The sequence below is a fragment of the Piliocolobus tephrosceles genome, chromosome 16, assembly GCF_002776525.5.
Source record: "Piliocolobus tephrosceles isolate RC106 chromosome 16, ASM277652v3, whole genome shotgun sequence".
Taxonomy (NCBI): Eukaryota; Metazoa; Chordata; class Mammalia; order Primates; family Cercopithecidae; genus Piliocolobus; species Piliocolobus tephrosceles.
In genome coordinates, this window is record NC_045449.1 from 47,624,045 (window position 1) to 47,640,548 (window position 16,504).

General features: G+C 48.8%; 1 protein-coding gene and 1 non-coding gene across 2 annotated transcripts; both read right to left on the reverse strand.

The window, feature by feature from the left end:
• Positions 1 to 7,730: 7,730 nt before the first annotated feature.
• TRNAC-GCA lies at positions 7,731 to 7,802 on the reverse strand. The gene has a single exon. It is a non-coding gene; the product is annotated as a tRNA-Cys (tRNA).
• A 958-nt stretch (positions 7,803 to 8,760) lies between these two features.
• On the reverse strand, positions 8,761 to 15,187 carry C16H17orf98 (chromosome 16 C17orf98 homolog). The gene is made up of 3 exons (XM_023204290.2): positions 14,744 to 15,187; positions 11,096 to 11,195; positions 8,761 to 9,019 (listed from the first exon to the last, which is right to left on the reverse strand). Exons 1-3 carry the CDS (start codon positions 14,948 to 14,950, stop codon positions 8,862 to 8,864), a joined length of 465 nt encoding a protein of 154 aa, XP_023060058.1. The 5' UTR covers positions 14,951 to 15,187; the 3' UTR covers positions 8,761 to 8,861.
• Between the last annotated feature and the right edge of the window lie 1,317 nt (positions 15,188 to 16,504).

Here is a 16,504-nt window from a genome sequence, read left to right on the forward strand (position 1 = left end):
CGTAGCGTGGACCAGAGTAGGCCTCCTCCCCTCACCCTGCACACACCCCCACACTCCAGTTTTCCAAAACGGCTTTGCGAACTGGCGCTTTCCTCAGACCTTGACTCACAGCAAATCCCCTTATGCCAGGCCTGTTTTACGAAGATAAATAGAAACCATCAAATCGAAATTCCATCAGCTTCCCTGCGCCAAACATTTAAAATCTGCCAGGTTCCACAGTGGCAGATTTTCCCACGGTGGGAAGCTGGCAGATTCCTTTCCCTTCAGTTACTATGGGTTTTTGGCGTGTTTTTCTTTCTTTCTTTCTTCTTCTTCTTCTCTCTTTGTTTTTGTTTTTTGAGAAGGAGTTTCACTCAGTTGCAGCTGACTGCAACCTCCGCCTCCCGGACAGCGATTCTCCTGCCTCAGCCTCCCCAGTCACTGGGATTACAGGTGCCCACCACCAGCCCCGCTAATTTTTGTATTTTTAGTAGAGACGGGGTTTCACCATGTTGCTCAAGCTGGTCTCAAATTCCGACCTCAAGCTATCTCCCCACCTCAGCCTCCCAAAATGTTGGGATTACAGGCATGAGCCACCGTGCCTGGCTATTTTTATTTTTATAGCAACAGGGTTTTGCCATCTTGCCCAGGCTTGTCTCAAACTCCTGGACTCAAGCAATCCTCCTGCCTCGGCCTCCTAAAGTGGTTGGATTACAGGTGTGAGCCACTGTGCCCGACCTGTTTTGTAATTTTCAGAATAGAAGTTTTGCACATCTTTTGTTAAATTTATTCTAAATGTTGTCTTTTGGGAATGCTATTTATTTATTTTATTTTTTATTTTCATTTTTTTAAATTATTATTATTATTTTATTTATTTTGAGACGGAATCTCACTCTGTCACCCAGGCTGGAGTGCTGTGGTGGGAACTCGGCTCACTGCAACCTCCACCTCCTGGCTTCAAGTGATTCTCCTGCCTCAGCCTCCTGAGTAGCTGAGATTACAGGCATGTGCCACCACCACCTACTAATTTTTGTATTTGTAGTAGAGACGGGATTTCACCGTGTTGGCCAGGCTGATCTGGAACCCCTGATCTCAGGTAATCCGCCTACCTCGGCCTCCCAAAATGCAAGGATTATAGGCACCCGGCCTGTGATGCGGTTTTAAATAAAATTTAAAATTTTTAATTTTCCAATTGTTTGCTACTAATAGATAAGAACATGCTTTTGTATAGTAACCCTGTATTTTACAGGCTTGATAAATTCACTTATTAGTTCTTATGGCTTTTTTAAAATACTTATTGCCAGGCATGGTGGCTCACTCCTGTAATCCCAGCATTTTGGGAGGCCGAGGTGGGCAGGTGGATCACCTGAGGTCAGGAGTTTGAGACCAGTCTGGCCAACATGGCAAAACCCCATCTCTACTAAAGCCAGGTGTGGTGGCTGGCGCCTGTAATCCCAGCTACTTGGGAGGCTGAGGCAGGAGAATCGCTTGAACCTAGGAGGCAGAGGTTGCAGTGAGCCAAGATGGCGCCACTGCACTCTGGCCTGGGTGACAAGAGACTGTCAAAAAGAAAGAAGAAAGGGAAGGGAAAGGGAGGGAAGGGGAGAGGAGAGGAGAGACTGGGCTTGGTGGCTGACGCCTGTAATCTCAGCACTTTGGGAGGCCGAGGCGGGCGGATCACCTGAGGTCAGGAGTTCAAGACCAGCCTGACCAACATGAAGAAATCCCATCTCTACTAAAAATACAAAATTAGCTGGGCATGGTGGTGCATGCCTGTAATCCCAGCTATTTGGGAGGCTGAGGCAGGAAAATTGCTTGAACTCAGGAGGCAGAGGTTGTGGTGAGCCAAGATAGCGCCACTGTACTCCAGCCTGGGCAACAAGAGCAAAACCCTGTCTCAGAAAAAAAAAAAAAAAAAAACTTATTAAATATTTACTTAAATGTATTTTGAATAAAGTTTACTTTAAAAGAAAAGCAGGCTCACTCCTATAGTCCCAGCACTTTGGGAGGCCGAGGTAGGTGGATCACTTGAGCCCAGGAGTTGGAGACCAGCCTGGGCAACGTGGTGGAACCCCGTCTCTCAAAAAGTACAAAAACTAGCGGGACATAGCGGCATGTGCCTGTAGTCCCAGCTACTAAGGGAGCTGAGGTGAGAGATTGCCTGAGCCCAGGAGGCAGAGGTTGCAGTGATCCAAGCTTATACCACTGCACTCCAGCCTGAGCAACAGAGAGAGACCCTGTTTCAAAAAATAAAAGAGGGCAGGGCGTGGTGGCTCACACCTGTAATCCCAGCACTTTGGGAGGCCGAGATGGGTGGATCACTTGAGGTCAGGAGTTCAAGACCAGTCTGACAAACATGGCGAAACCCCGTCTCAGTACAAAAAAAATTAGCTGGGCGTAGCGGTGCGTGCCTGTAATCCCAGGTACTTGGGGTGCTGAGGCAGGAGAATCGGTGTGCGCCTGTAATCCCAGGTACTTGGGAGGCTAGGCAGGAGAATCGTTTGAACACAGGAGGCAGAGGTTGCAGTGAGCTGAGATTGCACCACTGTACTCCAGCCTGGGTGACAGAGCCAGACTCCACCTAAAAAAAAATTAAATAAATAAATAAATAAATAAATAAAATAAAGAAAAGCAAGCGGGGCACAGTGGCTCATGCCTGTAATCCCAGCACTTTGGGAGGCTGAGGTAGGAGGACTGCTTGAGCCCAGGAATTTGAGACCAGCCTGGGCAACATAATAAGACACTGTCTCACAAAAAAATAAAAAGAAAAAAGAAAGAAAAGCAATGCTTTGGAAAATAGTCTGGCAGTTCCTCAAAAGGTTAAACGTAGTTACCATATGTCCCGCAATTCTACTCCTGGGTATATACTCCCAAGAGAAATGAAAGCATACATCCATACAAAATATTGCCCATAAATGTTTTTTTATTTTGTTTCGTTTTGAGACAGAGTCTTGCTCTGTCTTCCAGGCTGGTGTACAGTGGTGTGCTCTTGGTTCACTGCAACCTTTGCCTCTGTGGTTCAAGTGATTCTTGTGCCTCAGCCTCCCAAGTAGCTGGGATTACAGGCACACACCACCACACCCGGTTAATTTTTTGTATTTTTAGTAGAGAGGAGGTTTCACCATGTTGGTCAGGCTGGTCTCTAACTCCTGACCTCAAGTGACCTGCCTGCCTCGGCTTCTGAAAGTGCTGGGATTACAGGTGTGAGCCACCACACCTGGCAAAAATCTTGTATGTGAATGTTCATAGTAGCCATTATTCATACCAGTCAAAACATGGGGGAGGCTGGGCATGGTGCATCATGCCTGTAATCCCTGGACTTTGAGAGGCCAAGGTGGCCAGATCATTTGAGACCAAGAGTTGGAGGCCATTCACAAAGCCTGGCCAACATCACAAAACCCTAAAAATACAAAAATTACTAAAAATAAAAAATTAGCTGGGTGTGGTGGTGCACATCTGTAATCCCAACTATTCGGGAGGCTGAGAACCCAGAATTCAGAGGCTGCAGTGAGCCAAGATTGCACTACTGCACTCCAGCCTGGGCAACAGAGTGAGACTCTCTCTCAAAAAACAGGGCAGGGAATCAAAACATATCAATTACCCGATGATGACTAATGGATAAATAAAGTATGGTATATCCACACAGTGGAATATTGTTTGGCCATAAAAAAGAAGTACTGGCCAGGCACGGTGGCTCATGCCTGTAATCCAAGCACTTTGGGAGGCTGAGGCAGGCAGATCACGAGGTCAGGAGATCAAGATCATCCTGGCTAACACAGTGAAACCCCATTTCAACTAAAAATACAAAAAATTAGCTGGGTGTGGTGGCACGTGCCCGTAGTCCCAGCTACTTGGGAGGCTGAGGCAGGAGAATCGCTTGAACCAGGGGGGCGGAGGTTGCGATGAGCCAAGATCGCACCACTGCCCTCCAGCCTGGGCGGCAGAGTGAAACTCCATCTCCAAAAAATAAAAATAAAAGACTTTGAAAACAGTATGCTATGTGAAAAAAGCCAGTCACAAAAGACCACATGTATCATTCCATTTATAAGAAATTTCTATAATAGGCAAATCAATAGACAGAAAGTAGATTGGTAGTTGCCTAGAGATGGGTAGGTTGGGAGGAAATAGGAAGTTGACTGCCAATGGGTATGGAGTTTCAGTTTGGTGTGATGAAGTTGTGCTAAAATTGATTGTATTGATGGGTGAACAACTTTGTGAATATACTAAAAATGATTGAATTGTAGGCTTTTGATGGCTGAATTGCACAGCATGTAAATTATATCAATAAAGCTATTGAAGAGAATCAGTATTACTTGCCATAAATAAAATGGGAATGGAAACTTAAGAATGACTCTTTTTTTTTTTTTGAGACGGAGTCTTTTTCTGTCAGCAGGCTGGAGTACAGTGGTGCGATCTCAGCTCACTGCAACCTCTACCTCCCAGGTTCAAGCAATTCCCCTGGCTCAGCCTCCCAAGTAGCTGGGATTACAGGCACGCGCCACCACATCCAGCTAATTTTTTATGTTTTTTGTAGAGATGGGGTTTCACCATGTTGGCCAAGATGGTCTCAATCTCCCGACCTCGTGATCTGCCCACCTCGGCCTCCAAAAGTGCTGGGATTACAGGTGTGAGCCACCACGCCTGGTCAATCTCCCTCTTTTTTATTCAAAGAGTGTATAGTGCTGGGCATGGTGGCACATACCTATAATCCCAGCTACTTGGAAGGCTGAGGTAGGAGGATCACTTGAGTCCAGGAGATGGAAGCTACAGTGACCTGTGATTGTGCCACTGTAGTTCAGCCTGGGTGACAGAGTGAGACTCCATCTCTTTAAAAAAAAAATTTTAAATGACTTTTTTCTTAAGTTACTGAGGATAGGAAAGGGAATAATTTTTTCACTGTGTGATTCGGTGTTTTTGTCTATCTCCAGTTAAATTGCAAATGTCTGCAGTACCCATTCCACACTTGGGACAAACAGACGCAAAATGTGAAGCTGGGCATGGTGCTCACACTTGTAGTCCCAGCACTTTCAGGGGCTGAGGTGGGAGAATCACTTGAGCCCAAGAGTTGGAGACCAGCCTGAGCAATATAGCAAGACCTCCTCTCTACTTATGTTTAAAAAAACAAAAACATTAGCCAGGTGTAGTGGCACATGCCTGTAGTCCCAGTTGCTGGGGAGGCTGAGGCAGGAGGATTGCTTGAGTCCCTGAATTTCAGGCTGCAGTGAGCCGTGATCATGCTACTACACTGCAGCCTGGGTGTCAGAGTGAGACCCTCTTTCAAAAAAAAAAAAAAAAGATGTAAAGTGTAAAGCTGAAGTATACCACCCAGAATGTGACATATGCCCCCTTACATTTAAGTAATAAGCAATTCTTTTTCTTTTCTTTTCTTTTTTTTTTTTTTGAGACGGAGTCTCGCTCTGTCGCCCAGGCTGGAGTACAGTGGTGCGATCTCCACTCACTGCAAGCTCCGCCTCCCGGGTTCGCGCCATTGTCCTGCCTCAGCCTCCTGAGTAGCTGGGACTACAGGCGCCCGCCACCTCGCCCGGCTAGTTTTTTTGTGTGTTTTTTTAGTAGAGACGGGGTTTCACCGTGTTTGCCAGGATGGTCTCGATCTCCTGACCTCGTGATCGCCCGTCTCGGCCTCCCAAAGTGCTGGGATTAGAGTCTTGAGCCACCGCACCTGGCCTCTTTTTTTTTTTTTTTAAGAGAGAGAGTCTCACTCTTTTTGCCCAGGCTGGAGTTCGGTGGTGCAATCTCGGCTAACACAACCTCCGCCTCCCAGATTCAAGCGATTCTGGTGCCTCAGCCTCCCAAGTAGCCGGAATTACAGGTGCATGCCACCATGCCCGGCTAATTTTCGTATTTTTAGTAGAGACAGGTTTCACCATGTTGGCCAAGCTGGTCTCCAGCTCCTGACCTCAGGTGATGTGCCGCCTTGTCCTCCCAAAGTGCTGGGATTACATGTGTGAGCCACCGCAGTCAGCCCTTCCTTCCTTCCTTCCCTCCCTCCCTTCCTTCCTTCCTTTCTCTTTCTTTCTTTCCTTCCTTCCTTCTTTTCTTTTTCCTTCCTTCTCTTCCTTCCTTCCTTCTTTTCTTTTTCCTTCCTTCTCTTCCTTCCTTTCTTCTCTCTCTTTCTCTCTCTCTCTTCTTTTTTTTGTTGAGACAGAGCCTCACTGGGAGTGCAATGGCATGATCTTGGCTCACTTCAACCTCCGCCTCCTGGCTTCAAACGATTCTCCTGTCTCAGCCTCCCAAGTAGGTGGGATTACAGGCGCACGCCACCAGGCCCGGCTAATTTTTGTATTTTTAGTAGAGACGGGGTTTCACCATGTTGGTCAGGCTGGTCTTGAGCTCCTGACCCCGCGATCCACCCACCTCAGCCTCCCATAGTGCTGGGATTACAGGTGTGAACCCCCGCGCCTGGCCTTTCTCTTTCTTTCCTTCTTTTCTTTCTCCTTTCTTCTTTCTTTCCTTCCTTCTTTTCTTTCTCTTTCTCTCTTTTCCTTCTTTTCTTTCTCTCTTTCTTTCCTTCCTTCTTTCTTTCTTTTTCTCTTTCTTATTTTTTTTTTTTCCAGACGGAGTCTCACTCTGTCCCCCAGGCTCGAGTGCAGTGGTGCAATCTCGCAATCTCGGCTCACTGTAAGCTCCGCCTCCTGGGTTCACGCCATTCTCCTACCTCAACCTCCCGAGTAGCTGGGACTACAGGTGCCCGCCACCACACCTGGCTAATTTTTTTGTATTTTTAGTAAAGATAGGGTTTCACCATGTTAGCCAAGATGGTCTCGATCTCCTGACCTCATAATCCGCCCGCCTCAGCCTCCCAAAGTGCTGCAATTACAGGCATGAGCCACTGAGCTCAGCCTTCCATCTTTTCTTTTCTTTCTTTCTCTCTCTCTCTTTTTCTTTTCTTTCCTTTTTTTTTTTTTTTTGAAACGGTGTCTGGCTCTGTCGCCCAGGCTGGAGTGCAACAGCATGATCTCAGCTCACTGCAACCTCTGCCTCCCAGGTTCAAGCAATTCTCCTGCCTCAGCCTCTCAAGTAGCTGGGATTACAGGCGTGCGCCACCACACCCAGCTAATTTTTTGTATTTTTAGTAGAGACAGGGTTTCACCATATTGGTCAGGCTGGTCTCGAACTTTTTTTTTTTTTTAGACGGAGTCTCGCTCTGTTGCCCAGGCTGGAGTGCTGTGGTGCGGTCTCGGCTGACTGCAACCACGGCCTCCCAGGTTCAAGCGATTCTCCTGCCTCAGCCTCCTGAGTAGCTGGGATGACAGGTGTGCACCACCACACCCGGCTAATTTTTTGTATTTTTAGTAGAGATGGAGGTTTCACCATGTTGGCCAGGCTGCTCTCAAACTCCTGACCTGTGATTCGCCCGCCTCGGCTTCCCAAAGCGCTGGGATTATAGGCGTGAGCCATCGCGCCTGGCCCTGGCCCTTCTTTCATGTTTTAATTCGAGGCAGCTTGGCATGTACTAAGTTTTCAAAAATACATACATTTCCACCTATACTCCGACACCCATCCAATTAGCAAATTGTGTTCACAGCTCTCAGACTCACTCATAGATTTAGAATCTCCTCAGGGACTTGGTCTTAACTGAAGACAAATGAGGTCCTAGAGGGGCTTTTTGTCCTAAAGGTGAGCTGGAATGTGGGAGTAACAGTTTTAGCACAAGAGCAAGTTGAAAGTTCCTTCATCTTTTCTGGTGATACTGTGGCTGACAGTATTTGCTGTTAAATGGAATGGTAGGGAGGGGGCACCCAGATTCGAACCAGGGACCTCTTGATCTGCAGTCAAATGCCCTACCCCTGAGCCATACCCCCTCTGTCCATTATACATTCCTTCCGTGTCCACTTATGGTGACTCAATACAATCAAGTTCCACCCACACGAGTTCTGGCAAGTTTTGTATTCTAAAGCCCCACCTTCTTAATTATCCATCATCTGGTTTGGCTTTTCCATTGGCCACCAATAAACTGAAAGGGAACATTTGAAAAATGACATCCTGGGCCAGGAGGGTGGCTCACGCCTGTAATCCCAGCACTCAGGGAGGCCGAGGTGAGGTCAGGAGTTCGAGACTAGCCTGACCAAAACGGTGAAACCCCCGCCCCCACTAAAAATACGAAATAACTAGCTGGGAGTGGTGGCAGGCACTTGTAATTCCAGCTACTAGGGAGGCTGAGGCAGGAGAATTGCTTGAACCCCTGGAGGCAGAGGTTGCAGTGAGCTGAGATCACACCACTGCACTCCAGCCTGGGCTAACAGAATGAGTCTCTCTCTCTCTCTCCTTCTCTCTCTCTCTCTATATATATATGCATATCTATACACATATATATACATAAGCATACACACACACATAAACATATGTATATGTTTGGTAAAGACTGTTTCATCATGTTGCCCAGGCTGGTCTCAAGTGATCCACCTGCCTGAGCTCAAGCAATCCTCCCATCTCGGCCTCCCAGAGTGCTGGGATTACAGGCGTAGGCCAAGGAGCTTGGCCTTTGCTCTGTTCTTGATGGAAACAATAGCCAGCTCTGACCTGGGGCTCTGCTGACAGCTGGGGAAGTGCTTTATTGAGGTTGAGTAGTGTGGCTCCTTCTTGTCCCAGTGGCAGGGGAGAACTGAAGCCCCTCCTTTCAAACCTGGCACTCGTTGGTATGGAGTACAAGGGTGTAGGCCTGAGAAGCCCTTTCTCCTCTCACCTCCTCTCCAGGGGGAAGAAAAGCCAAGGGTAGAACTGGCTCATTCCTCCAATCTCAGGGAAGAAACAGCACACATGGAGACACAAATTAAATTTTTTAACGTAAAAACACATTAAGAGTTCATCTAAACATTTGTCTTAGAAATTCAGGTCGATGGCTAGGAAGGGAAAAGATGCTGCTAGAACAGAGGGAAGTGGGTGACCTCTCCAAAGACGGACGTGCTCCGACGGAGGGCTGGAGTGTTCCGGCGGTAGCCAAACCTTCCATTGAATCCATAGATTGGTTTCAGATCAGCATTGTAGTGGTTGTGCCCAGTCACCTGCTGGAGAGAATGCCCTTGGGGGCAAGGAGAGAGAGGCCTGAGCCTGCATTCAGCCCACCTCTTGGCTTCCCCATTCCCCTGGGTGTGATATGGGATGCCAACCAGGCATAGTCACTTGCATTCCCCATGCCCACAGCTGAACATGCAATCCCCAAATTCCCTGAGCCTCTGGGCTGAAAAGCCAAGGGCTGGTGAGGCTGAGGGACAGAAGGCTTCCTAGAAATAAAACCCCGCATCAGGAATAATTGCAGGAAAACTGTGAATGGTTTGTGCTGGGACAGGAAGGGCCAGAAATTCTGGGTTTGGCAAAGCTTGCTTTTCTCCCACAAGAAATGAGAAAAATCTCACCCTTGCCTCTGACCCATGTGGAAAAAATGGATGAGATCAAGATCAATCGGGCCAAATGGCACAAAGTATCATGTGACTAGAGAAGTGACCCACCATGGAGGAGATGGGCTGGGAGGAGGGTTTACCCTGTTAGAAAAATATCTCGGCTGGGCGCGGTGGCTCAAGCCTGTAATCCCAGCACTTTAGGAGGCCGAGGCGGGTGGATCACGAGGTCAGGAGCTCGAGACCATCCTGGCTAACATGATGAAACCCCGTCTGTACTAAAAATATAAAAAATTAGCCGGGCGTGGTGGCAGGTGCCTGTAGTCCCAGCTACCTGGGAGGCTGAGGCAGGAGAATGGTGTGAACGCAAGAGGCAGAGCTTGCAGTGAGCTGAGATCGTGCCACTGCACTCCAGCCTGGGCAACACAGCAAAACTTGGTCCCAAAAAAAAGAAAAATATCTCTCAACTCTTTCCCATTGTTGTTAACCTGGGCCTGGAAAATGAGCAGGATGCAGCAGTGAGGGGAACAGGGCCTTCGGAGTTGGGAAGAGCAGAATATTTTTGTTCATTTGTTTTTGAGACGGAGTCTCACACTGTCGCCCAGGCTGGAGTGCAATGATGCAATCTTGGATCACTGCAACCTCTGCCTCCCGGATTCAAGAGATTATCCTGCATCAGCCTCTTGAGTAGCTGGGATTATAGGTGCCTGCCAACACACCCGGCTAATTATTTGTATTTTTAGTAGAGACGGGGTTTCACTATGTTGGCCAGGCTGGTCTTGAACTCTTAACCTCGTGATCCGCCCGCCTCAGCCTCCCTAACTGCTGGGATTACAGGCATGAGCATGAGCCACTGTACCAAGCCAGGAAGAGCAGTATATTAATTCCAGCTCAGCCCTCTTGCCAAATTACTTTAACTAAAGAAACTTGTTTCCCTACCTGTGCTGTGGGGTTAGTGTAAGGGTGAAAAGTGCCTAACAAATGGATCATGTCTATTATAGACATCCTAGGCCAGAGGATCACTTGAGCCTAGGAGTTCAAGACCAGCCTGGGCCACATAGGGAGACTCCATCTGTACAAAAAATAAAAAATTAACTGAGTGTGGTGGTGCACACCTGTGGGCCCAGCTGCGCAGGAGGCTGAGGTGGGAGGATTGCTCAAGCCCAGGAGGTCAAGACTGCAGTGAGTAGTAATTGTGCTACTGCATTTCTTTTTTTTTTTTTTTTTTAAATGGAGTCTTGCTGTGTCGCCCAGGCTGGAGTGCAGTGGCATGATCTTGGCTCATTGCAACCTCCACCTCCTGGGTTCAAGCAGTTCTCCTGCCTCAGCCTCCCAAGGAGCTGGGATTCCAGGCATGAGCCACCACGCCTGGCTAATTGTCTTTTTGTATTTTTAGTAGAGACAGGGTTTAACCAGGTAGGCCAGGCTAGTTTGGAACTCCTGACCTCAAGTGATCCACCCGCCTCAGCCTCCCAAAGTGCTGGGATTACAGGCATGAGCTACCACACTCATCCATGCTACTGCATTTCATGCAATCCAGTTTGGGTGACAGACTGAGACCATGTCTCAAAAAAAAAAAAAAATGGGGCCTGACATACAGTACTGGTGCTTATTAACTAATATTAGGGAGCATTTGGCACCATATGCTCATGTATGTGAAGAAAACCTGGAAGGATGCAGTCCCTTAGCCTCTTCCCCTCAACCAGGCCTCGCTATGGCCCAGGAACCATGATGAGGCTGGAAAGGGAGGCAGCACTTGCCTGTCCCTGCCCAATTTCTCCTGTTGAGGTATCTCTGTCCTTGCCCGAAGATGTGGATATAGTCTACTATCCAGCCATCCCTTCCTGTACCGCCATGATCCTGAAAGTGGGGAAGAGAATACAGAAGACTGTCAGCCACAATGTTGAGGGGGGCACAGTGCAAACTGCCCTGGGGTTTGCTGTGGGGAGAGGGAAGAGGTCAGAGCCTTAGGTAACTGGGGCAGACAGACTAAATATATTTAAGAACCAGGCCAGGCGCAGTGGCTCAGGCCTGTAATCCCAGCACTTTGGAAGGCCGAGGTGGGTGGATTACCTGAGGCCAGGAGTTCGAGACTAGCCTTGCCAACATGGTGAAACCCCATCTCTACTAAAAATACAAAAAATTAGCTGGGCATGGTGGCAGGCATCTGTAATCCCAGCTGCACAGGAGGCTAAGGCAGTAGAATTGCTTGAACCCCGGAGGCAGAAGTTGCAGTGAGCCGAGATCTTGCCATTGCACTCCAGCCTGGGCAACAAGAGCCAAACTCCGTCTCAAAAAAAAAAAAAGAAGAACCTATTGCCTCTCAGGGAGGGGCAGTTGAGCTTGGCAGCTGAAGGCTCAGTCTCTGCTGCCAGACAGGCTGAGTTCTAACTCCAGCTCAACCATTAACAGGCTTTGTGAACTTGGGCCAATTACACAGCTTTTCTGGGCCTCAATTTCCCCATCAGTAAAAGGAATATTGCTGTGAAGTGTCGCCCGGGCTGGAGTACAGTGGCCGGATCTCCACTCTGTTGCCCGGGCTGGAGTGCAGTGGCCGGATCTCAGCTCACTGCAAGCTCCGCCTCCCAGGTTTACGCCATTCTCCTGCCTCAGCCTCCTGAGTAGCTGGGACTACAGGCGCCCGCCACCTCGCCCAGCTAGATTTTTGTATTTTTTAGTAGAGACGGGGTTTCACCGTGTTAGCCAGGATGGTCTCGATCTCCTGACCTCGTGATCCGCCCGTCTCGGCCTCCCAAAGTGCTGAGATTACAGGCTTGAGCCACCACGCCCGGCCGAGGTTTATTTTTTGAGACACGGTCTCTGTCGCCCAGGCTGGAGTGCAGTGTTGCCACCTTGGCTCATTGCAACCTCCGCCTCCTGAGTTCAAACAATTCTCCTGCCTCAGCCTCCTGAGTAACTAGGATTACAGGCATGCGCCACCATGCCCAGCTAATTGGCCAGGCTGGTCTCAAACTCTTGAACTCAGGTGATCCACCCGCCTCAGCATCCCAAAGTGCTGGGATTACAGGATTGAGTCACCGCACCGGCCTGCTGTGAGACTTAAGTGGTTTTGGTCAGATAAAGGGCCTGGCATAGTGAAGTTGTATAAATGTTATCTTTATTTAAATAAAAATAATACCTACCACAAATGGTGGTTTTGACAATAATATTTTTAAAATTAAACAGGTTGGTTGGGAGCGGTGGCTAACACCTATAATCCCAGCACTGTGGGAGGCCAAGGAAGGAGGATCACCTGAGGTCAAGAGTTGAAGACCAGCCTGGCCAACATGGCGAAACCCCTACTACAAATACAAAAATTAGCCAGGTGTAGTGGCGCGTGCCTATAATCCCAGCTACTCAGGAGGCTGAGGCAGGAGAATCACTTGAACCTGGGCGACAGAGGTTGCAGTGAGCCAAGATCGTGCCACTGTACTCCAGTATGGGAGATAGAGTGAGACTCCCTCTCAAAAACAAACAAACAAAAAAACAGGCTGGGCACAGTGGCTTGTGCCTATAATCCCAGCACTTTAGGAGGCTGAGGCAAGAGGATTGCTTGAACCCAGAAGTTTGAGACCAGCCTAGGTAACATGGCCAGACCCGTCTCAACAAAACACTAAAAGATTGCGGCTGGATATGGTGGCTCACACCTGTAATCCCAGCACTTTGGGAGGCCAAGATGGGCAGATCACAAGGTCAGGAGTTCAAGACCAGCCTGGCCAACATGGTGAAACCCCATCTCTACTAAAACTACAAAATATTAGCTGGGCGTTGTGGCAGGTGCCTGTAATCCTAGCTACTTGGGAGGCTGGGGCAGGAGAATCGCTTGAACCCGGGAGGCTCAGGTTGCAGTGAGCCGAGATCACACCACTGCACTCCAACCTGGGTGACAGGGTGAGACTCTGCCTCACAAAAAAAAAAAAAAAAAAAAAATTAAAAGATTAGCCACTGGGCATGGTGGCACACGCCTATAGTCCCACCTACTCAGGAGGCTGAGACTGTAGGATTTCTTAAGCCCAGCAGTTCGAGGCTGCAGTGAGCTGTGCATGACGTGAACCTGGGAGGCAGAGCAAGACTCCGTCTCAAAAAATAAATAAATAAAATAAAAATTACATGAGTCAACACATATGTGACTCATGTGTGTCCATATACATGCAGTGCACAGACCTATGTAAACAAACATTTGGGACTACACACACACACACAAAAACCCCAAGATTTGTTCACAGAATAACCCCATGAGTCCTCCTGTCTCTTCTCCACACCACTGTTGTGTAGAAACACAAATACTGGAAGCAAAATGTTGGGCGGGAATATTGAACCATCAGCAAATGGTCTCGGAATCTTTGATCTGGGGGGTTAGGAAGGGGCCTACACCTAGGAGGGAAAAGGCCAAGGGGAGGAACTGAGGTCCGCAGAGGTTTGAGAGGTGTCCCTCCCTTCAGACCAAAGAACCCAGAGACCAAGCCGCACGCCCTGCCACTATGATGTCACAGGAGGAAGCCGTCTCGCCCTGGAAGTCAAGTCAATTCCCTTTGCCTTACTCACTGAGGTCACACGGATTTTCGCGTATTTAGAGAATTTGCGGTGTGAGGTCACCCTAGAGGGCGGGTCTGTAACGTCACAAAGGACAAAGAGACGGACTGGTTTGGGAGAAGCTGGCTTTGAGCCCTATCCCCTTGCCTTGCAGAAACCCGGAATGAGTCTGTTCTCAAATTCAGGGCTGGAAGGCCATTCTGTGAGCTCAGGGAGCTTGCGCTCAACACCTGTCCTCCCTCTCCTGCAGTCCTCCGGCTTCATTAAGAAAACTGGGATGCGGTGGCGGGAGAATAGCGTGAGCCCAGGAGTTCAAGAGCAGTCTGGGTAACATGGCGAGACCCCCTCTCTACAAAAAAAAAATTAGCCGGGCGGGGTGGCGCGCGCCTGTAGTCCCGGCTAATCACGAGGCGGAGGTGGGAGGATCTCTTGACCCTGGGAGGTGGAAGCTGCAGTGAGCCATGACCGCACCACTGCACTCCAGCCTGGGCAAGAGTGAGACCCTGTAATTACAGGCTCAAACCTGTAATCCCAGTCTGGGTAACATGGCGAAACCCCGTCTCTACCAAAAATACCAAAATTAGTCTGGCTTCGTGGCGTGCCTGTAATCCCAACTACTCCCGACGTAGGAGAATCGCTTAAACCCAGGAGGCAGAGGTTGCCGTGAGCCAAGATGGTGCCACTCACTACACTCCAGCTTGGGCGACAGAGCGAGACTCCGTCTCAAAATAATAATAATAATAATAATAAATAAAAATTTAAAAAAGAAAAGAAAGTAAACTGAGGAGGTGAAAGTGGCGGAGTCGTCTTTGTGGTGAGGACGCTGGAGTGAAGATTTAGGGAGGAGTGTGGGGTCTTCCAGGAAGCTCGTATACCTGATCAGTTTTCCGCAAAACGGGCGGAACCACGTGGCTCTGGAAGTAGCTGCGGGCGTGGTAGTCCTGCTGCGCATTGTAGGGCGGAATCGCCGACCACAGCTTGGGCCTAGAGCGCCCATAAGCGCGGGCAGTGGTGCTCACAGCCACCCCGTCCAAGATAAAGCCTTTCTCCAGTCGCAGGCGACACTCGCTCAGGTATGCCATCCCAACCACTGTAGCCTTGGAGGGCCTTTCTGGAGGGAATGAGGACCCTAGGTGGGGACACCCCTGTGCATTGTTACGTGATGTCAAGGACCCCTGCGACACAAACCCTATTGTCTCCACTCACCCTGGGTTGACCGGTGGGTCCTTAAGGCAGTGGGGGAAGTTTGCTTGCTTGGTCCCAGAGGAAGTTGACCAGAGACTGACTATGCAAGAGGAGTTGGAAAGTGAAGGGGAGGAGACTGGATAACTGATTGTGGGCAGTTTGTGTGCAATTAGGCCCCGTTCCCCCAGTTTTCCTTTAAGGTGAAAACTTTCCTTAAGGTGTTCCCCCACGGTATTACATGCTATTTCTTCAGCTCAGTTTTGTTGAAAAGCTTGTACCCGGAATTGATCAGAAAGTTCAGATCGCACCTACTTCCAATTCTCATTTTACAGAGCTAGAGGTTGAAGCTTAGAAAGGTTCCCTAGGCCGGGAGCGTTGGCTCATGCCAGGAACCCCAGCATTTTGGGAGAACGAGGCGGGGGGATCGCTTGAGCCCAGGAATTTAAGACCAGCGTGGGCAATACAGCGAAACCCCATCTCTACTGAATACATGAATACTTAGCCGAGTGTGGTGGCACGCACCTGTGGACCCAGCTGCACTGCAGGCTGAGCCATGGAGGTGGAGGCTGCAGTGAGCCATGATTGTGCCACACTGAAGCCGGGATGAGAGGAGACCCTGTCTCAAAAGACCGAAAAAAGAAAAAAAAGGCCGGGTGCGGCGGCTCACGCTTGTAGTCCCAGCACTTTGGGAGGCCGAGGTGGGCAGATCACGAGGTCAGGAGATCGAGACCATCCTGGCTAACACGGTGAAACCCCGTCTCTACTAAAACTACACAAAATTAGCAGGGCGTGGTGGCGGACGCCTGTAGTCCCAGCTACTCGGGAGGCTGAGGCAGGAGAATGGCGTGAATCCGGGAGGCGGAGCTTGCAGTGAGTGGAGATCGCGCCACTGCAGTCCAGCCTGGGTGACAGAGCCAGACTCTGTCTCAAACAAACAAACAAAAAACAAAGAGATTCCCCAAATCCAGTTAGCTGACTTCCAGTTAGTCCAGTTAACAATTATACTGCCCCACCCGAATTAACATTATTTATTTACTTATTCTTTTTATTTATTTATTTATTTATTTATTTATTTATTTTGAAGACAAAGTCTCACTCTGTTGCCCAGGTTGGAGTGCAGTGGCTCAGTCCCGGCTCACTACAACCTGTGCCTCCCGGGTTCAAGCAATTCTCTGCCTCAGCCTCCTGAGTAGCTGAGATTACAGGCACCCGCCACTAAGCCTGGCTAATTTTGGTATTTTTAGTAGAAACGGGATTTCGCCATGTTGGCCAAGCTGGTCTCGAACTCCTGACCTCAAATTATTAGCCCACCTCGGCCTCCCAAAGTGCTGGGCTTACAGGCATGGGCCACTGTGCCTGGTCTATTTTATGTATATATATTTAAATATAAATATAAAGTATTTTATATTTATATTATATTTTACATATTAAAATATATATATTTTTTAGAT